The sequence below is a fragment of the Vanacampus margaritifer genome, chromosome 2 (genome assembly GCF_051991255.1).
Source record: "Vanacampus margaritifer isolate UIUO_Vmar chromosome 2, RoL_Vmar_1.0, whole genome shotgun sequence".
NCBI lineage: Eukaryota > Metazoa > Chordata > Actinopteri > Syngnathiformes > Syngnathidae > Vanacampus > Vanacampus margaritifer.
In genome coordinates, this window is record NC_135433.1 from 24,333,757 (window position 1) to 24,356,882 (window position 23,126).

The window sequence follows — 23,126 nt, forward strand, 5'->3', positions numbered from 1 at the left end:
ACCCCTTCAAAAAAAAACTGCTCGTTTTCTACGTCCTTTACGGTACTTTTGCTCAATCGACGTCATGACGCCACACGTCCATTTTTTTCCTTCACGGAGCTTTATTGACACAAGACTTACTTTCTTTTGTTTGCTTTTGTAAAATTTTACCTGGAAGTATGACTCGTTAATTTTATGGCTGCCCCATTGGTCTTACATTCTGGATAGAACTTTTGCAAAACAAAATATAAGATTAAATTTTGTGGAAAAAAAGAAACAAAATATAAGATTAAATTTTATGGAAAAAAAAGAAACAATTACAACTCTCTTTGTGGCATAAGATGTCCTAACCTTTATATTCTGTTGGAAAAGTTTCACATTCATAAATCTAAATTTCTCAAATCAACCACATTACTAAAATTATTTTTGATTGAAGTTGATAGTTACTTCAGATCGCTTAAAACATAAATTTAGTTTGGTGTTTTATATTTGTTCAGAAATGTTTAACAAATAAGTCTCATGTGTTTATTTCTATAATGGGAACTATTTTTTTTTGTATATGTTGTTTTTGTTTGTTTGCTTAGTTTTGTCATTCAAATGTCATTCATTGTCAATTATACTTTCTCCCCTTTATTGTGAATTATATAACTAATGACGTGTAAGCTATGGGAACAGGAATGAATTAAATTTGTAAATATTTGTAAATTAAAAAAGCTTTATTGACAAGATCATTGTTTAAAGCTTGACAGCATTTTGGATTTTCCCTTTACTTTTTTATTTAAATGACAGTACAACACCACATACATAACAACATATCAGATGGTTTTATGTATTATTTAGCACAGTGAAGTGATCCTCAAAAATTATACTCACATGCAGACATATACGAAAGCGTTATTGCTGAAACTAAGTCAAGGCAGCTGAGTATCGGCGTGTGCGGACACACCTGAAAAGTTCCCCTTACCGCCGCGCGGAGGCGGCGTTGCTGTCCGGCCAGGGGGAAGTTTAGGCGCATGCGCAGTGGACACCTCCCCTCCGCATCCCTCGCCCCTCCCCCTCTTTTTCTGCAGCATCAGTACCACTTTCTCTTCTTCCTCTCTCTCTCCTCCTCCTCTCCTCTCCTCGCCGCCCCTCCCCCACTTGTTCGTCCCGCTGCTGCGTTGCGGGCCACACTGTGACCGCACCGAGGAGGAAGAGGAGGACGAGGAGGAAGAGGACCGCCGGGGGGGCAGCTGCGTTCCAAACCACACGAGGGGGGCCGCCAAAAAAGAACAAGCGGAAGAATAAGACGTTTCTCTCTTCCTCTTGCCATCCTCTTCATCAGAGCCTCATTGGTAAGGGGGAATTTTGCGGCGGGAAAACGACGACAGAGACCACCCCCCTTCCTCCAGGACGAGCCGTATAATACTGTTCATCTTCGAGAAGTCCCCGGACCAGCCGCGTACGTGGTCGTCGAGCAGCCATGAAGGATCGTACGGCGGAACTGCGGAGCGTAAGCTGACATTTTCTCCATCTTCCTCATCTTCCTCCTCGTGCGGCCTTCGTGCGTGCGCGCGCGCGTGTACATGCAAAGGGATGAAGACGTGCCGCCGTCACGTGATTTATAGTCCCCAGCGTGTGCGTGAGCGAGGCGCGTCCGCGGCGTTGGTCGGAACGTGACATTTTGCCGTTTTTCGCGGGCTTCGACGCAGAGGCCTCAGGCGCGCGCACGAGGCCAAAGAGATGGGCTCCTCGTGCGCGCGCGCGATGACCTGCTGGAGGAGAAGAAAATGCAGACATTTTTTTTAACCAGCGCCCCTCGATGCACCCCTCCCTCCCCCCCAGACCTCCAAGCCACGTCAGTGGGTCATGGTGGCCTTGGGGGAGGTCTCATTATTACAGCCTCACCCATTTTAGGAGCCGCCACGCGCACGCAAGCTTCCTTCTTTCCACCATTGAACAGCTGATGCTTCCTGCGGGCGGGGGGAAGGGGGTACACTCTGCAGCACCTATAAACTATCCATCCATCCATCCAGCCTTCTATCTATCTATCTATCTATCTATCTATCTATCTATCTATCTGTCTGTCTGTCTATCTATCTTTCTATCTTTCTATCTATCTATCTGTCTATCTATCTATCTGTCTATCTATCTATCTATCTTTCTATCTATCTATCTATCTATCTGACGCACAGGTGTCAAAATGAAGGCCCAGGGCCGGCATGGAGCCCCCCGCATCATTTTAATGTGGTCCGCTAAAGCAAATCATGTTTGTTGACTTCACGTTTCTTGCGAAATTCTGGACCAAAAATTCAAATCAAGCCACTGAAGAAGAATCGCCGTACGTAAAGCGGCTGGGATGTTCAATATCACATCATAACATGATAAATTGATCACAATAAATGTTATAACATGAGATTGAGCATGTTTTCACAACGATCTAAAACATCTGCGCTTCACTTAAGAGTGCTAAAAAATTTAATTAGCCCACTCTAGTACTTAGTTATGGGGTGCTGTTTTTTTAAGGGGCTACCGCTGAAAATAACAGCAACATTTTGACAACAAAAAAATGGTGCGTTTTTGTTTTGTGTGTGATGCTTTGCACATTTACGTCCTTATTTTTCAACATAAATAATAAATACAGATATGAAATGTTACACCTAAATTTTATCCAGTATACTGTATGTAAATGTAAATACATATGTAAATAGGTGATTTTCATGTTAAATACAAATTGCACAAAATTTGCTCTAAAAAAATCACTTTATTTAACTAATATGAGGAGTATTTGAATTATTGGCGTTTGTGACCATTTAAACGGTCAGAACTTTTTCAAAGAAATACAGTTGTTCTCATGTTCATGTTCTGATATTGTTACACAATTTCAAGGCCAAAATGTCTTCAGCGTTCTGTGTGCCAAATGAAGTCTGATTATTGGCAAGATGTTTTCTGAAGATACTAAATTAATTTTGGGATGTATAGGATATTTCTCCTATTTCTCATAAAAATTAAGACAAATGCATCGTAAGAGTTCTTTTTTTGCGTTTTTCCTAAATGGTCAGTTTTTGTCCCTCTGCTATTGGAGGGAGCCTGATGATGTTTTGCAATGCACCAGAGGGCACTGTGAGCTGAAGTGCCAGAATGTGGCCGCCATTTTTGCAGACAATGGCATTATTTCTGAGCTATGTCAGAATTTGTGAGCGTGTCCAAACAATTCTTTGTCTTTACCGTTGTTACTAATGTGGAAAGTGTAATGGGCTCATTTACACACTTGAAGCCGCAATGTTTGACAAGAAACACATGGAAATTTTACATGTATTTCTTTTGGTATTGCCATACGTCTGTCTAGAAGAAGTAAAGTCAAACAGCTGTTTGAGAATTGTAGTTTATTACACAACACTTAGTGACCATTTTCATTTATCTTGCACTCAATAAAAACTCCATGTTCCCAAAAACTAATGACAAAACTAATAAAAACTAACAAACGTGCTCTAAAAAGTAATTAAAATTACGTGAATTAAAAAAAAAAGACTAAATGAAATACAAACTATGTATAATAAAAAAATCCCAAACTATTAAAAGCGTGCTTGACATACGACTTGAATTTGTCCCGTGACCATGCTTGCTTCTCAAATCATATTTCCCTATTAAAATGCATCACCCCCCCCCCCGCCCCCAATAAAACAAAAAATGTTTTTTCATAAGAAATGTGTACTCAACAGGATTGCGCCATATGAAAACACCCAGTAACAACATTTAACCTGCAAACACACTTAATGCTTAGCTGATAGGCCAAGACTTTTGAAGCCGCGTGGCCGCCATATTGCTCCTCCCAAGAAACGCTTCTCGGCATATGATCCTATACATTTACAGTATTGAAATTGGAGAACATTTGAGACAATACCTATAAGGTAACATTATAGGTAACACAACACGCGATACAGAATGATTTATAATGTTTTGAATTTGTTCAACATAAACAAGAGGACTTCAGATATTTTAAAACCTGTCTTAAATACATGTATAAATTATATGCTTAATGATGTTTACAGGAGGAAACTTGTATATTTTTTATTAAAGAATTATACCTGTAATTCAACAAAAGATGCCTCTGCCAAATCTAATATTGTGGTGTAAGGAACTGAGCGATAAAAGAAAAAGGGTGTGTTCAAAGCAGCACATACCAGCCACTTGTTAAAAAAAAGTGACCACCCCACCAACCACCACCTCCCCACCCCTGCCCCCAGCCCTTATACTAAGAGCCTACGAGCTGTATAAATCTAATCTGTACGTGTACGTATAATTTATACAGTAGTCTGCTCGTGAGATGGGAGGGGTAAAATGGCCGTCCTGTGGCTTCAACGGCTTGCACGGGTGTGTATAGGCTATACAGATCAGTGTGTAAACACCACTGTACTTACATCCTTCTTCTGTGGTGTTTATTGGCATGGTTAGCACGGTTAGCAAAGCATCTTACTGGCGCAAGTGTGCCACCAACTGGCATTGTCCTTCCATTGCAAGGAATCTAATGTGAATAATTAAAAAAACATAAAGCGAATGAAGCAGCGGATTGGGTAAAAAAATATGCATATAGCGGGATAAGATAAATCTGCGAATCAGTAAATTCATGCCTGCCGTGGGTCAGTCTGTAGTTTTTGTAGTTTGCTGTTCTTGTTTGCGAAAGCTAATGAGATGCTAGCAAGCTAATGAAGCTGACGTTGACATAAGGCTGCGGTGCATATGATCACGCAAGAACGCAAATTATAATTTGAGATGTACAATACCATTTTTTTTCAGACCGCTACTAGTACAAGTATTCACACTTGTACTAATTGATACCACTAGTACTTTTTTATCCATAAAATCACAACATAACCTTTGACCTTTTGAGGTGAAACACAAGGATGGGAAATTATATCATAATGCTTAACGTCTCTGATGTTATCATCTCTGACATCTTCCTGATTGACTTCAAAGATGATTGACAACAAAATGGAGGAAATCTGAAACTTTTCAAAAGATTTGTGTGCGTGTGAATGTGCGTGCACGTCTATGTATGTGTTTTTTTTGTACGTGCATGTGTGTGTGCATTTGCATGTCTGAATTGTGTTTGTGTGTGTCTGTCTTTCTGCGTGTGCGCGCGCAAATGAGCATATGCGTCTAACGCTAATCAATATGTGTGTATGATGTGTGTGTGTGTGCATATACCTGTGTGTGTGTGTGTGTGTGTGTGCCCGCGTAGTGTGTGTATATTTCTAATCCATGTTTGTGCGGATGTGTGTTTGTGTGCATAAATTTCTTACCTTAACCCTTGTATCCGTGTGCGTATGGGGCTCTAACCCTAACCCGTGTGTGTGCACGTCCACGAGTGTGTGTGTATGGTTAACCCTAGCCCTTTAAGTGAGCGCACGTGTGTGTGTGTGTGTGTGTGTGTGTGTGTGCGTGTGTGTGTGTGTGTGTGATAATGTGTGAATGTGCGCCATCCAGTTATGGAGTGAAGGGCAGCCATGGATGGCAGCGAGGTCATTTTCACATGAGGCCGGATTCACCGCTCACTTCCTGTGTGTGTTTGCTGACGTCACGCACACATGTCTTGCTGTGATGTCACACTGATTCCGTCTGTGCATACACACACATACACATACACACTTTAGTGTTTGAAGAGAGTGCAACCCTGTGGATGGTGCTTTGGGACAACATAATCATGATCATGGGATCAGAGGTCAAGGGTTAGAGGTCAACACTAATGTTGCATTTCTGCTGTATGTTTTTCAAGATGGCGGCCAAAGGCATAGCTAGCGCTGAGTGGCTACAGTAACCCCACCTGGCTGGTTATACACACACGCACGCACACACTACACGCGTTGGCCCATGTTGTTGTCCATTTGTGCTCAAGGGCCACATTTGATTTTAAAAACAGCCAACTGAAAAGGGGAAATGTGAATGATGGTATAAAAATGACAATGATTCAATATCATTTTAAAATTGTATTACAATGGTACCTCAAATTACCAGTGCCCAAATTCTCAATTTTTCCCAGCTAGTGGTCGAGTTATGAGTTTTTGTGGTTGTATGAGGCAGTACTAGTCAAATCATGATTAATATTGTGTTGGTGGAATAGCAATTCAACAGATTAATTCATCAGTGTTTATCAAGCCGAAGGGGCGACCATGTTGTGCAACAGCGCCCTCTGTTGGTAATCAAAATTAACATCACAACTTGACTCTCAAGCGTGGAACACCACATCAAGTTAGCGGACTTGCGTTAACAAACTTTAGGGGTTGATGACATGACGTTTTTAACAAAATTTTAGCAAGTTCAGGTTCAAAACACAAAACATGCCATCACTAGTCAGGTTTCCATCCAAATGTTTCGAAATTTGTATGCAAATTTTGTGAAAATGCGCAAAACGGACATGCGACTTATGCCCGTTTCCATCCGCTCTTCTTTTGCGAATACGCGAGATGACGTTGTAGTGACGGAACTTTGGGACAATGGGGAGTTCCAGGTGGGAATGTTGGTTTTGACGGACTGAACGGAAGTAGTTTGTCTTGTTGGCTTCCCTCCCGCATGTAAGTGAAGTGTATCGTTACATTGAGAGCTGATGTTAATAAAGCCATCTAAAATTGCATTCATGTTTTTTTTTCATGTTTCTTCGTCTCCCCAAACATATCTTACTTTATCATAAGCCATTTATTGTGACTACAAACGTGCATGTGACGTAGTACCGGTCAAAACGTGCGCCGTATATCCGCTTTTGTAGTCGCTTATTCGCAAAAAAATTTGTTTCCATCGCCAAAATGCGCATTTTCCTTTTTTCGATACGCTTTAAAAACCACTCCCTCCAAGCGTAAAAACGTTTTTACAAATTTTGGGCCTATTTTTGAATTTCTGGCGTTTCCATTCAGTTTCTTTTTCGCAATTCTTGAAAATTCGAATAAAAATAGGTAGATGGAAACCCACCTACTGACTGGTTCATACCCCTTAAAGGCACACACCGGTGGAAGCGATGGAAGCAATGTAAACAGAGAAGTCTAGACTTCCTTCTCCCCAGCCACTTCACCAGCTATTCTGGGGAAATCCCAAAGTGATTCCAGGCTAACCGGGAGAAATAATCTGTCCAGCATGCTCTAGGTCGTCAACAGTGGGATGTGCCTTGAACACCTCACCAGGGAGGCATCCTAAGCAGATGCCCGAGCCACTTCATCCTGCTCCTCTTGAAGCAGAGGAAACACACTTATCTGGGATCTTGTTATTTTATTCACGACACAGAACTCAAAAGGGTCGCGGGGGTGCTGGAGCCTATCCCAGCTGGCTTCGGGCAGTAGGCGGGGTCCACCCTAACCGGGTGCCAGCCAATCCAGGTGCCAGATTAAAGTAAAGGAGAGCCCCTTAAAAAAACCCATAAAATGTATTTGGAAAAAGTGTTACAATTACTCCTATTTTTTGTTTATTTATAATAAAAAAAATTTTTTACTTCTTAATGAGATAGAGGAATACAAATTAATTAACGGCCCCAAAAAAAGTCATTATTTCAACAAATATTCAAATGAATGTGGTGTGCCTTATTAAAGTATAGAGAGCCCCTGCAGTCCCTACCACCCCCCCCCCCCAGGTTGTAGGAAGGAAGAAAGTAAAAAGTGGAGAGGCGATGTTTTGATGAGGAGGAGCAGACATTTTGTAGCAGTGCTCCCCCCCACCCCTGCCCGCCCCCCTTCTGTAAATGCAGCTGACTCCTTCCTAGCGTTCTGCCTTCCTTTCCCTCCCCCACATCCAACCATTCTTCCCTCCCCCACTTTCACTCTCTGACCCCTGCTACACGCCCTCTCTCCCTCCCCCACTCGCTTCACATCGTACAGTACACACCAGAACACACTTATTTGCACTGCGCCGTGTGTGCATGCACGTGTGTTTGTGCCGTGTGCGTGTATATCGTGCGTATTAACATGAGGGTATGCACACAGGAAGTTTACACAGTCACCATGGTAACTGTCACTGCCCGCATCTGCTTCCAGATGCTTTTATTGTGAAGGGCATTCTGGACCTCCACATCATGTCTTTAGGTGTGTGTGGGTGCGTGCGTGTGTGCGTGCGCTTATCAGCTGGGCCAGACTTGCTGGCCATGTTTGTCCCGGGGGCGTGGCTTACTGGATGTCATTTGGTTTCTCTTCTGTGATTTGTCAAAAATTGTTGGACTGAAAATGGGAAGGTGTCACCCTCAATTTCACCCCGTGCGCCCGATTGCGATGCTATCAAGTCATGTGACCTCATCATATGTGTTGAGCTGGTGTGTGGTTGTGTGACATCTCATACTTGCAAACATTGGGTGACGTTTTGTGTTGTTGTACAGGTTGTGTGTTTGTCTGTCTGCTAATGTTGCGTGCCGTAGTTTGACATTGTGTGTTTGTACTGCAGGCTAAGGACAGTGATGATGATGAGGAGGTGGTGCAGGTGGATCGAGACCACTTCATGGACGAGTTCTTTGAGCAGGTGCAACGCGCATCACAAATACACACACACACTAATATACACAACACAATCGCACGTCAACATGCACTGACACACGTAGACACAACACAAAAACAAGACTCAAACACACACACGTACAACACTACCACACACACGCATAGATACACCCACCCACATGCTAACCCTGCCAATATGCCAGTGAGGCGTAAACACCAACATTCTGTTTGTGGAGACGCCATGTGCCATCCAAGTTGGTGTGTTGTGACAGGAAGTGTGTGTACGTTTGCGCATGCAGGTGGAGGAGATACGCGGCTGCATCGAGAAGTTGTCCGAGGACGTGGAGCAGGTGAAGAAGCAGCACAGCGCCATCTTGGCTGCGCCCAACCCTGACGAAAGTAAGCTAATGCTAATCTTCGTTTGCATGACGGTCGTGGCGGTCCATGGGTTCAAGTTAGTTTATGTTAATTAGCGTTAGTGTTACATCCCGGGTGAACAACACGACCTCCAGAATCGCCGCTCAAATCTCGACTTATTTTCTGAGACGAGAAAGAAAATGGCCGCCGTATGGAGCAACGTGATACTGGTCGTCTGGAGTTCGTTGACCATCCCTCACTCGTTCGCCACTGCATTGTGATTTTGTAGACTGAGATAGTTTGTCAAAAGTCCACTAAATAGTGAGTAGGGAGTGTTCAGTTGTTTCAGCACTAGTGGCTGCGTAAGTAAGTAACTTTTATTTGTATAGCACTTTTTCCCAGACACAAAGCGATTTACAGGGTTAAAAACCGCACACACACATTCACACACAAGTGGTCGACTGCGGCCACCCAGGGCGCTGCCAGGTCTACCCGGAGCAAATCGTGGTTCAGTATCTTGTTCGAGGTCACCAGGAGTGAGGATCAAACCCACAACCTCATGGATGGGAGACGACCACTCTACCACTGAGCCATGCCGCCCCACTCTGAATATATTTTTTTACATTCTCTACTTCACGGAAATTCACATATATAGTGAGGGAACACTGCACTGTATTTCCAATCGCGCATGTGAGGAACCAGTTGGGCAGGTGGAACCGACGGGGTACTGACAGCGCTCTGCGGTCTGGCGCATTGGGTCTTAAACCGATCTTTGTGTTTGTAGCTGTGTAGACTGAGACGCATCCTGTCCAAATCAGATATGAAACTACTTCCCGAATTTGGTTTCAATCAGTCCCACAAAAATTGTCTTTCTTGTGACTGTTCAGCCTACAGAAGAGCCATCCAGCTTCAATCTAGATAGGCTAAAAATAAGATTTTGGCTGGCAGTCTCAACAAGGCCATTATATAAAAAAAAATGACAATTGATGAAGAATTATTCAATTTATTATTTCAGCTTCCCCAATTCCGGTCCTGGAGGGCCGGCGTTCTGCAGGTTTGAGATGTTTTCGCCTATCAACACACCTGATACTAAAGATCAGGATCGTTATCAGGCATGCTGATGAGCTGGTTATATGAATCAGGTGTGCTAGTGGGCGGAAACACCTAAAACATGCAGGACTCCGGCCCTCCAGGACCGGAATTGGGGAACCCTGTTTTAGAGTCAGCTATGTCGTTCACTCTTTCTAAATTCCTATACAGTGGAACCTCGGAGTTTGAACGTCTCGGAACTCGTACAAATCGGACTTCAACCAAAAAACCGGAGTAAAAAATGCCTCGGAGTTCAAACACCCAAGCAAAGCAAGCTAAGCCGAACGTACCTTGAAAACGGGTAGCCGAGTGAAGCCGAGCAATGCCGGATGCTCACGTTGCGGTCATTGAGATGAAGCGCTGCTCATTTCTAGTTAGAGCGTGAACACTCCGGGAGGTGCTCCATACTCGCGAGTGCATTTTGATTTTTTCTTTGCCATGGGCCCAAAGAAAGTCAACAGTGCCAGTGGCAGCAAAGAAAAACATACAGTGCTATGAACCACAGTGGAATTAGGAAGGAGATTACCACGCCGTTGTAATTACCGTGACTACTTCCGTAAATACTGGCACGAGGACCCCACCTTAGCTGTTCAACAACGTGCCTGACGTTAAACAACGCACGCAAGGACTGTTTAGTAGTCTAAAATTCACCATTAACGCAACGTAGCATTTTTTATCCACTGATGCCAACACACCACAACAAAAAAGGTAAGGTATTTTTTTATTGGGTAAATACTGTATCGGGTGTACATGCAAAAAACATAAATAGAGATAAATAAATAAATAGATAAAAAAATAAATTGGAGCTTGGGAACGGATTAATTGCATTTACATTATTTTCTATGAGAAAAAAATGTTTCGGAAGTTGAACAATTCGGACTTTGAACACTTCAAGGGAACAAATTATGTTCAAAGTCCGAGGTACCACTGTATATTGATTAAGCACATTCATTTCTGCTTTTTTAAGTCAATAAAGGTTTTTATTTTTATTTTTTACTAGTTTCAGCATTCGCTGCCGTCTTCCTCAGAGAGCGGCATTATCATAAATTATACCTTACATCTCAAGAGCAAGTAAGAGTGTGCTGACTCCATGACGCAAGACGGCCTTAGGATGCCGCTTCTTCACACCTTCCAAGTCGCACTCTTTGGTTACGTGCGTAAAGTGTTCGGCACAAGCGTGGGCCAAGTGCCTCTCCAACGTCTCTCCCCGACCCCTTTAAGAGTTGCAGCCTACTTGCCCTCCACTCTCGAGGCAGGGAACAGGTGGCAGCGCAGTACACGTTAATTGGACCTTAAATTATTGGGGGTGTTAAAGGGAATTTGCATTCATTTCGACGGCCCTACAATATATTAATTTTAATATGGTGGACTACATAGTTGACTCTTGAGTCGGCGTTGATGTGCATGTGTTCATGTGGTCAATGATGATTGATTTTTTTTTCTCCCATGATTCCTTGTTTCTCAAACCCTCCCTTGCTTCCTGTCAGCCATGTTTGCGTTTGCATGTTGCATGATGATCTCGGCAGTCGTCTGCGTCCTGTGCATCCAGTCACTTAAGTGCACGTGAGTTTGTCTGTTCAAACTGCGCTCCCTCACTAACATGACCTTTGAACCCCTTCCAACGACCTTTGAGCAATGCATGATGGTAAAGGTTTGGCTGAGGAGACCTATCATCTTCACACACACACACACACACACACACACACACACACACACACCATTGTCTTTGTATCATCGTGGGGACATCTCATTGACATATGATGCATTTCCTAGTCACTTCTCTTAACCCCAACCATCAAAAATGATTTCCTATCCCCATTCCTTACCCTAACCTCAACCATAACCCAATTCAAACCTAAACGCTAAAACCAAGTCTTGACCCTCAAAAAGAGAACTGAACTTATGGGGACCACCAAAATGTCTTTAAAATTTTAAGTCGGTCCCCACAATGATAGTTAAACCTGGAAAAAAACGCGTGTATGGGCCCCACAATGTAGCAAAAACAAAGGCACACACGCACGCATGCACACGCACACGCACACGCACAGATACATACACACACACACAAACGTTTGTCTTACAATCTTAGTGGGGACATTACATTGACATAATGAATTTCCTCACCCTAACCTTAACCATCACAACTTATTGCCTAACCCTAACTGGACTTGTGGGCCCACCAAAATGTCCCCACAATGAAAAGTCGGTCTCCACAATGGTAGTTAAACCGGGAATACGGGAGCCAAAATGTAGCAAAAACAAAAACGCACACACACGTTAGCATGTTGCTGTAGCTCCATGGGAGTGCTGACAGGAACTGAGCCACAGGATGTTGTCATGTGACCTGCAGAGACCAAACAGGAGTTGGAGGATCTGACGGCCGACATCAAGAAGACCGCCAATAAAGTTCGTTCAAAATTAAAAGGTAAGCCTTGGCCAAGAAGTGAGGCACTTTTTGTGTTTTCACAATAAAAGAACCGCTGCATGTCTCCCTGCAGCGATTGAGCAGAGCATCGAGCAGGAAGAAGGTCTCAACAGATCCTCGGCGGACCTCAGGATCCGCAAGACGCAGGTGAGCCAGTAGTGAGTGGCCAGGGATAGCAAGGCCTTCTCAGGCCATTGAATGATATGGAACTTACTGGACTCTTGCGGTTAGAATACGTTAAGCCTGAGTTGCTGTGGGAAAACCTCAACTGCTTACAAGCGCACATCCTTTTGTAATACAAAAGAACCAAGACGATGTATAACCGAGACATTAAGATGTTGATTAAGTTAAGTACCCCACACCAAATGTAGCAACTGTAGCAAATGCACGGCCACCTCTGAATCACTGTTAACGTGATGTTGTTTTGCGATGTGGTCCCACAGCACTCGACGCTGTCCCGCAAGTTTGTGGAAGTTATGACCGAGTACAACACCACGCAGTCCAAATACAGAGACCGCTGCAAGGACCGCATCCAGAGGCAGCTGGAGATCAGTATGTGGCACACATCACACACACACAAGGACAAACAACTTATTGTGTTTGTGCTAACCCCTGTTTGTGCGTGTGCGTGTGTGTGTGTGTGTGTGTGCGTGTAGCCGGAAGAACCACTACCAACGAGGAGCTGGAAGACATGTTGGAGAGTGGCAAGCTGGCCATCTTCACCGATGATGTAAGCACCGCACCTGAGCTAGCCAACATGGCCGCCAGCCAACACGGCCACTGTCTGGCGGGTGCGCTGACACATCAAGTGAATACGGCCTCTGTCACATGACCTCTGTCACTTGATGTTGCCGCACGAGCTTCTAATTTGAAGGGGAAACTTGCTGTTGTCCCGCCCCCATCATCTTAGCAGCTCTCGAAGGCCAGGTCAAGTGACCTGTCAATGACTTTTCAGGGACCTGTCAATGACTTCTTACGGCCTGAGGTAAAAGGTCACTGTCACTGACTTGCTACAGCCTGGGGCGAAAGTCACTGTAAACTTATCAATGACCTGTTCCGCACCCTCCATGACATGTAACCGACCTATCAATGGCTTGTTACGGAGCTGTCAAAGACTTGTTAGCACCTGGCGTCAAAGGTAGCCGCGAACTACCTGTTCTGTAATTTTCATAACTTATTACAGACCTGTCAATGACTTGTCACAAAACTGTCACTGACTTGCCACGGACCCGCCAATGACTTGATGTCACAGACGTGCCAGTCACTTGTGAATGAGCTGTTCCCGACCTGTCAATGACTTGCCAGATCAAGATGGATTCCCAGATGACCAAACAGGCCCTGAACGAGATCGAGACCCGGCACACCGAGATCATCAAGTTGGAGAACAGCATCCGAGAGCTTCACGACATGTTTGTGGACATGGCCATGCTGGTGGAGAGTCAGGTACATAGTATGCGCTAAATCCTAGTAGTGCTCGACCCCCTGAGGCAATCAGTAGCTCACCCATGCTGTGCTGGTTTTAGGGCGAGATGATCGACAGAATCGAGTACAATGTGGAGCACTCCGTGGACTACGTGGAGCGAGCAGTGTCTGACACCAAGAAGGCCGTCAAGTACCAGAGCCAAGCCCGCAAGGTAAAGCACAACTGCAATTAAGACTAGAACCACAACTAAAACCACAATTAGAATCCGAACTGGAACTGCAACCACAGCAAGAACCTTGCTCCCCAACCCTGAATGGAACCTCAATCACAGCCAAAACAATTCCAAGCTCAGCAAGAACTAAAACCGGAACTCCAATTTGAACCCTAATCAAAATACCAACTGAAACTAAAACCAAACCAGCAATAACAGCAAGAACCAGAACTCGTGTGTAGTAGAAGGTTTGATGCAGATGCAGAATGGAATATGGACACCCTTTATAATGGACCCCCGCTCCCTATAGAACAGGGGTATATAACGCTGGTCCTTGAGAACTGCTCTCTTGCCTATTTTAGATGTATCCCTCCTCCAACACACCTAATTCACATGTTCATCAATGAACTCTGTAGATGCCTAGTAACGATCTGTGTTGGAGGAAGGAAACATCTAAAACAGGCAGGACAGTGGCTCTCGAGGACCGGAGTTCCCTTGCTATAGAATATGGACCACCCACCAAAATATGCAGACAATGAAATAAGTGAACATGCTTGATTATGGTTCAGCCTCCCATGTAAGGCCTATTCAGGGGTTCTGGAAAGGAGGGTCCGTCGGGAAGTCGCATCTCAGATTCAGGAGGAGCAGTGTATTATAAGATCGCAGGTACAAGTCGCTGAAATGAGCTCCTTCGCACCACCATTAGAGATACGCGGAAAAGTTTGGTGATCCGGGAGTGGCTGAGAGTACAGCCGCTGTTTGTTGGAGAGGGAAGAATGCCCCGGGAACGATCATGGAAAGCGGTAGAGGATATCTCTGTTGGCTGGTCGTGGAATGCCTCGAACCAGAGGTGTCAAATCCAGGTCCAGAAAGTAAAAACCCTGCCACAGTTTGGCAGGTACTTCTACTCAGCCGGCATGTAAACAAGCTCCCGGGAAGCTAGTTTGGTTAGTTTGAAGTGCGTGTTGAGTAGAAGCACATGTAGCGAAAGCAGGTTTTTACTTTGTGGACCTGGAATTGACACCTCTGCTCTGGACTGACGTAGCTGGACAAAGTTGCTGCAGAGAAGGAAATCTGAGCTTCTCTGCTTAAGGGTTAGGGTTGCTTCGACAACCTGACCCCCGGACAAGTGGAAGCAATTGGATGCATGGATGATAAGGGTTAGTCAGGGTTAAAGTTTGGGAAAGGTTCCGGTCAGAGATATTATTGGAACTATGACAGCCATGAACTAACCCTATTGATGTATGAGTTATTCTCCTAACTGTGACATTGCATACCATACCAGTACTAACCCAAATCCAATGAAGTTCATCCGTTGTGTTAAACATAAATAAAAACACTACAAAGACAAGATATTTAATGTTCAAACTATAACCTTTATTGTTTTTAGCAAATAATCGGTTAATTAATACAATCAATTAACTTGGAATTTTTTCAAAAAAAAAAAACTGTGACCGGGTCATGTTTACCATTGTGTTACGTCACCTTTTCTTTTAACGACATTCAATAAACGTTTGGGAACTGAAGACACTAATTGTTGAAGTTTTGTAGGGGGAATTCTTTCCCATTCTTGCGCCGTTGTCGTATTTTACGCTCCATAATGTGCTGGCACACATTTTCAATAGGAGACAGGTCTGGACTGCAGGCAGGTCAGTCTAGTACTCGCAGCCTTTTACTACGAAGCCACATTGTTGAAACACGTACAGAAGGTGGTTTGGCAATGTCGTGCTGAAATAAGCAGGGGGGTCTATGAAAAAGACGTTACTTGGATGGCAACATACAATATGTTCCTCCAAAACCTGTAAAGTGTATATACCTATCGGCATTAATAGTGCCTTCACGGATGTGTAAGTTACCCATGCCATTGGCGCTAACACAGACCCATACCCAGATGTTAGCTTTTCAACTTTGCGTCCATAAAAGTCTGGATGGTTCTTTTCCTCTTTGGCCCGGAGGACACGACGTCCACAAGTTCCAAAAACAATTTGAAATGTGGCCTCGTCAGACCACAGAACACTTTTCCACTTTCTATCAGTCCATCCTAGATGAGCTCGGGCCCAGAGAAGCTGGCGGCGTTTCTGGGTGTTGTTGATAAGTGGCTTTTTCTTTGCATAGTAATGTTTTAAGTTGTAGTTATGGATGTACTCTATTTACTGACATTGGTTTTCTGAAGCGTTCCTGAGCCCGTGTGGTGATATTCGTTGTTGATGCAAAGCTGCCTAAGGGATCAAAGGTCACAGGCATTCAATGTTGGTTTTGGGCCTTGCCGCTTACATGCAGTGATTTCTCCAGATTATCTCAACCTTTTGATGATATTATGGACCATAGATGAAGAAATAAACTCCTTGCAATTGTACGTTGAGGATCATTGTCCTTAAACCGTTCAACTATTTTCGCATGCACTTATTCACAAAGAGGTGAACCTTGCTCCATCTTTGCTTTTGAATGACTGAGCAATTCAGGGAAGATCCTTTTATATACCCAATCGTGGCACCCACCTGTTCCCACTTACTTGTGGGATGCTCCAAACAGGTGTTTGATGAGCATTCCCCAACTTTCTCAGTCTTTTTTGCCACCTGTCCCAGCTTTTTTAGAACGTGTTGCATCCATAAAATTCAATGTTTATGATTATTTGCTTAAAAAAAAGTTTATCAGCTTGAATATTACATAACTTGTAGTGAATTCAATCAAATATAAGTTCAACATGATTTGCAAATCAAGATATTCTGTTTTTATTTATGTTTAACACAACATCCCAACTTCATTGAAATTGGGTTTGTATGTTTCAGCGGGTCCATATTCCACTGTGGAAAATGGGCCCCAGGGTCCACGTTCAATGGGTTCCAGTTACTTGGGATTAGGCCTGGTATCAGTGCTCGCCCATACCTAGAGATGACCATGACCCCGTGACCTTGATCCAAGTGTAGTTCCGCGTGTGACGCTTGCGTGTCCTCCCTCAGAAAAAGATCATGATCATCATCTGCTGCGTGATCCTGGGCGTGGTCCTGGCGTCCACCATCGGTGGGACTTTGGGCTTCTGAGTTTCCGGGACGCCCGTCGCCGTGACGACGTTTGTCGCCGTGACGACGGCCATCGCCGCCGTGACGACGCCCGTCGCCGTGACGACCGCCTGCGGCAGACGGACGGGAGCCGGAGAAGAAAAAGCCCAAAAACTTGAACCACAAATGCAAGAAGATAACCAATCAGCAAACGGGACACACTTGGGGTGGGCCGAGGTCCCAAATTCCCACCAAAAGCAACACCCTCAAATGCACCACGCTGTCCGTGTAAAGCGCGTAAACCAGCTCGCACGCCGCCCATATTTTACTTTGCTTCTTTCTTCTTTGGAGCGTCGCTTTCATTTTTTTTACGGGACGGTGATGGCGACAGCGATGATGGGCATCCCCTGGCGAGGAAAGTCCACAGGTGTCATCCCGCACAATTAGTCCGCTACCCTACCCCCATGCCTCCGCCGCCCCTTGGCCCCCGACAAACATGCACAATGGCTGTGTTCTGAATCCCTCCCTATTCACTATACAGCGCCCTTTATCATGTTGGCCACTTTGTTGCGCTGTGTAGCAAGCATTTTTGTCGTTTGACATTTATAGATTTTTTTTTCTGAACCGATCCTCCGATATTCACTGAAAAGCTCACACTCAGGCCAAAAAGAGTAACAGTATTGCCTTGACGCCATTTGCTGGCATCTTGATGCTGAAGTGAGTTGAGGAGCTTTATTTTGATAAAAAAAAAATAGTCCTTTGCCGCCATCTTTTGGCATCTATAGGCATTTGCAATACAGTATAAAGTTACATTAAATAATTAATGTATAAATTGTGGTGTGAAATTATATTTAATGTAAGTATAGCATAATTTATTTTTTGTTTCTTATTTATTTAGGAAGCTGATGATCTAAAGTATATAGAGATCATCGGGAATCCTTCCCTACACTCAGATCACTACAAAGGGATATGTAGTGGACATTTTAGGAACCACTATCTAGGTCCATAATATCCAAATCCTGATATTGTGGAGGAGGGAATGAGTGAAGGATTCCCAACACAGCCAAAGCGTCCCGGGTCCTTCCTGATTCTGAGACCACACCTCATTGGTCACTCATGTCAGTCTACATTCCGCCCACTTTTACTCGATTGATTGGATCAAAATCCGGTGGTGTGTGAAAGGAGAAGGGGGGGCCACGGGGGGTCATTTGAAGTTGGCAGGTTTCCACGGCAACACACCAAGCAAAGGGTGCGGAGGAGGGAGGGGCCTCAGGTGGGGTGGATTCAGGGGTGGGGTGGTCAATCTATGCAGTTTAGATTACAAGCGTGACCGGCCCCGCCCCCTGACCACAGCCCCGCCCACCTAAGTCTTGCGGCCATGTTTTGTGGCACTTGGTGCTCCTTTTACATGACTGCCTCCCGTCACTTTCTGTTGACGTCACTTCCTGTTGACATCGCCCGAGCCGTCTTTGTCGCAGCCTTCTAGGCTTGTGCATTTGTGGTCGTCGACAAAATTGCCCACAAGGCTAGGGCTTTACCTTTGTCTTAGCTTTAGCTTAGCTTCAGCTACTTGACAAAAGATTCCCGACGGTGGAGAGAGAGAAGCAGGCAACTGATTTCCTTCTTCAGTTGTTAGAAGATAGTAGAATAAACTAAGATGAACCCGCATCAGAGAGTTAAGGTCACTTTGCCCCATAGTGCAACTATCTGAAAACATGTTTACATAGTTAACTTACTTTTAAGGGAAATATCATGTTTGCGGCCTTTATTATGTTTTTTCTTATTTGGTCCTAAACGACGGTAACGTGTTTGAATTCAAAACATACAAGCGTTGCACTATTAGCTTTGTTAGCGCATGTCTAATTGTTGTTGTCCTGTGACGCTAAGGCCTGCTTTCCGCCACTAGCGAGGCTAACAAACAGTGTAACGCCAAAAACGGCACTCGGCGTTCAAGCAATAACGTCAGCTAGCGACTGCTCACTCGTTGCGTCAGCATTAGCATTGCTAGCACTAAGCGCGGCGGCTCAGACGCTAACAGGAAGTGGGAGCCAGCGGCTTTGTTCAGTTACTGCGTGTTGTGTAGTCTTTAGCGCTGTTAGCTGTGTGACGTGTTGTGGCAAACAAAACAAAACAAAGCGTTTGTAGCGTGTGTTTTTTTTCATTCCCGAAACCAAAACCGACTTGCGTGTGCACCAAAGTTTTATCGTGTTGTGTTGAAACCAAACCGCGCCTCCTCGTTCGCTCGCTCGCTCGGCCAGTCAAGTTGCTCCTTTTCCACAGCCGTCAGTCAAGTTGGACACACAGGGACGTCTTGGACGGGTTTGTGTGCGCCGCCATCATCGTCCCTCGACAAAACGCAAACATGGCGGCACGAAGGAAGGAGAAGACGTGTCTGAGTGTTTGGAATCGATCACTCACTCATTCCTGACTCCTGAATCACTAGAAAGAGATTTTAGTGGACATTTTAGGAACTATCGAGGTCCCCTAAACAAAATTGCGTTCAGTATATGGTGATTTGGGAGTCAGGAATGAGTGAATGATTCCGAACGTAGTTGCTGTGTTCAGAACCATTCACTCATTCCTTAGAAACTATCGAGGTCAGTGGTCTCAAACTCAATTTATGCGCAGAAATAGAGTCTGGTGTGTCTGGGGCGCAGGTTTTGAAAAAGACATGACTGGGACTTGGGTGACAGGATATCTTTTCCTTCCACTTAGTGTGTCATTTCACTACTATGTTTCGCAGAAAGCTGTCATAAGCCTGAGCTATGGTAGCCCATACGTGATTATATTTAAAAAATAAAATAAAATCCCCAAAAGACCCTGGGCAATAACACGGCAAAAAAGTTAGGGGCCACACTAACATGTCAAGTAGGGGGCCTCAAATATCCCCAAGTTTGAGACCCCTTATCAGGGTCCACGGGATAAAAATCTCCATCTAGTAATCAGGAGTCGGGAATGAGTGAATGATGCATGACGACACAGCGACTGTGTTCAGACTTATTCACTCATTCCATACTCGTGATTCACTACACAGGGATTTTCAATGGATATTTTAGGATCTATCTCGGTCCGCTATATCATAGTCTCAATAGGGAGTCGTCAGGAATAAGTGAAGATGTCTGTAAACACAGCCGCAATGTTCTTTGAATTTTTGGAAGGATGACAGCGTGGATCAGGACATCCCTGCCCCCTCTACCCTTTGCGAGAACCCACCCACCCCGACCCTCCTTGTTGCCGCTCCTCCAAAGGTGAAAATATAAGAAGTGAAAAATAAAAGAAATAATAATAACAATGAAAAAAAGCATGCAAAGCGTTGTGGAGTTTTGCATGGTGATGTTTTTCGTATCCCGACCTGCCGCCATGTTGCGCACTTTACCGCTCATCGGCTCTGTCTTTGTTAGCACGTTAGCACGTCAGCCGGCTTTTTTTCACATTTCCCGTGGTGCCCCCCCCTTCCCCCCGTGCCGGTGGAGCGACAGGAAGCACAACGACGGCGGTGACGCTCGCTTTTCCCCCCTCTGACGAAAACAAACGAAAAGGTGTGAGTGACCGCTCCAAAGACCGGCCTGACGTTAGCCGTTAGCATGCCGACAATTTAGCGCGGCGGCGTCCTCCATGTTTGTAGTCCCGACAATGACGACGACGACGCTCTCTGTCTTCCTGAAAGCATTCCCCAAACTAAAACTCCTCCTGGTCCGGTCGTGATAATGTGATGTTCGCCATCAATCCGACGCTCCGCCCACATCTTTGTGCTCCAACCCCCTCCGAGTCAGTATTCATTTGTATTAGTGGGAGGAGTCACGAGAAGGACTTTGACTTTGTTGTTGTCGTTGTTGTTGTTCTGATCGCATTGGAGACGAGAATGTGTAATTATTGTAAATAACCACAAAAAGATGACCTGCATGTTTATCTAGAAAATTCCAGACAAAGTTGACGGCGTGCCGGAGCGTCCGGTCCTCTTTAGCCGCCAGGCCGCCACCTTGGCGTCCCGGGGGGGCAGGCGGGACGTTGTGTCCTCTTTAGCCGTCTTCTTGGCGTCCCAAAGCGCCGAGCGGCTCCTCGGCCGAAAGTGCTTCCTCCGTTTTGGCAACATTGTCTCTTGAATTCTCGGCGCACATTCCGGCAAAGAAGGACGACCGTCCGGCCCGGGGGCCTCCTGGGGCCCCCTCACCCCAGGCCCCTCCCCATACGGGTCCCGCCCCCAGGGCCCCACCCCTTCGGCCCCCCGCAGGCAGGCCGACCTGGACAAAGTGCAATATTATTTTGGCGGCGTCAAGGCTCGGGACTAAAGAGGACAGACAGCAGGACTCCCGCTCCGCCTGCTCAACTTTGATGGGAAATGCAACTTGTGTGTTTCTTTTAGTGTGTGTTTGTGTGTGCGTAGTGTAATGTAAAAGCCATCCGTCCCGCCCTCCAAAACCACTTATGACCCCCGTCCCTCGATTGGCAACAGCTCCCCTGACCAGCCCCCTCCCTCCCTCCCTCGTGCTGCTGTTGGCTGTTTTGTTTTCGTTGGTGTGACGTGCCAGTATAACCCCCCTGACCCCCCCCCCAAACAGTCGCTCTCTCGCCCCCCGTCCCCCTCCCCGCCTCTCTCCATGGATCTTTAAGATGACAACTCTATGCAGATGCGTCTTTTCTAAATGTGTCCAACATTTTAAGTTCCAACAAAAAAAAATCAAACCCTGACAGAAATATTGAAACATGAAGAAATAAAGAAGGATTGTTCAGTGTTCATACGCCTACTTCCTGTTTCCGTGTGTGTGTGTGTGTGTGTGTGCGTGTGTGTGTGTGTGTGTGTGTGTGTGTGTGAATGGACAGGCATGCTTACATATGTGATGGGAATGAAGCGTGCAAATGGACAGACCATGGTTACATGACGAGTGTGAATGGCCGGACGGATGTTTAGATACTAAATAGATGATTTAAAAAATTGTGCATTCACATGTGCCATGTAAAAATTGTCCAAGTAAATGGATAAACTTTACAAAACTATAAGTTAAATGTATCGCACTTGAAACTGTCCCTATCAAGACACGCTCAAAATTTTGTACAGCTATTTATTTCTACCATATTTAAATTACTGTTCAGAAATTTGTGGCAACACATATTCTACAAATTTGCAGAAGATAATAACAACTCAAGAGAAGACAGTCAGAATCACCTCTAAGACTGGCAAGTATGAGAACAGAACTCCATTATTTAAGAAAAAGAGATTAAAATTTCTGGATGTTGTTGAACTTAAAACATCTCTCTTATGCATACATTTTTTTCATATGAATGCCAGAGAATATTCAACAATCCCTTCAAATTAAGATTTGCAATTATTTTACCGGGCAAGTTAATCAGTTCCAGAAAGTGCATGTGAGAACAACATTAAAGAGGAAATCAACCCCAAAAAGTTTTTTTTTTTTTTTTTACAATAATATGTTCTATTCAGCCCCAGTGGTTTAAATATGGCATTCTGGTTAATATTGCGTTAGTGGAATAAGAGTTAAGCAGCAAAATCCAGCTGTTTTTATTCAACTAATTATTCAACTTATTATTCAACTACTATTTTTCCACTTGCTGTCGACTGAAGATGACATCGATGTTGCTCGGGTCTCAGGTAACAACCAATCACAGCTGAGCTTAAAAAAACAGGTGAGCTGTGATGACCTGAGCAACATTGATGTAATCTTCAGTTGACAGCAAGTGGAAAAATGGCCGCCCACTGAGATGGATAAAAATGGCTGGATTCTGCTTCATAACTTTTATTCCACAAATGTAATATTATTCAGAATGTCATGTTTAGACTAGTGTGGTCACATATAACATATTTTTGTCACGAAATGTTTAAGGTTGACTTCCACATGTGGCATTCCCATCAAAGGTACCAAATTGTGGGATGAACTAGCGTCGAAACGTCAGATATTAAATCACACTCACTTTATAAAACTGTAAATAAATTGACAGCGTGTAGAAATTTGTGCCATCTAGTGGTGAACTAATAGAATGTAACGAGTTCAAAGCGTGTGCAGTTTGAAGCATGCGTGCTATGGTGCTTTAGAGAGACCACATTTCGCAAGAACCAAATACTATGTTCGCTAAGATTGTCACCTTTGGGTATCCGTAGCAATAAGAAGGCGGAGAAATGTGTCAGCCATCTGTAACGTGAGGCGCAACTGAGATATAATTAATATAATTAGCAATTTCATTA

The 23,126-nt window shown here is 44.5% G+C and overlaps 1 protein-coding gene across 1 annotated transcript; it reads left to right on the plus strand.

The window, feature by feature from the left end:
• Positions 1–1,055: 1,055 nt before the first annotated feature.
• stx1b (syntaxin 1B) lies at positions 1,056–21,662 on the plus strand. The gene is made up of 10 exons (XM_077557402.1): positions 1,056–1,471; positions 8,374–8,448; positions 8,723–8,822; positions 12,220–12,294; positions 12,368–12,441; positions 12,738–12,846; positions 12,951–13,024; positions 13,600–13,737; positions 13,818–13,928; positions 16,889–21,662. The coding sequence occupies exons 1-10, from the start codon at positions 1,442–1,444 to the stop codon at positions 16,967–16,969; spliced, it is 867 nt and encodes a 288-aa protein (XP_077413528.1). The 5' UTR covers positions 1,056–1,441; the 3' UTR covers positions 16,970–21,662.
• The last annotated feature ends 1,464 nt before the right edge of the window (positions 21,663–23,126 follow it).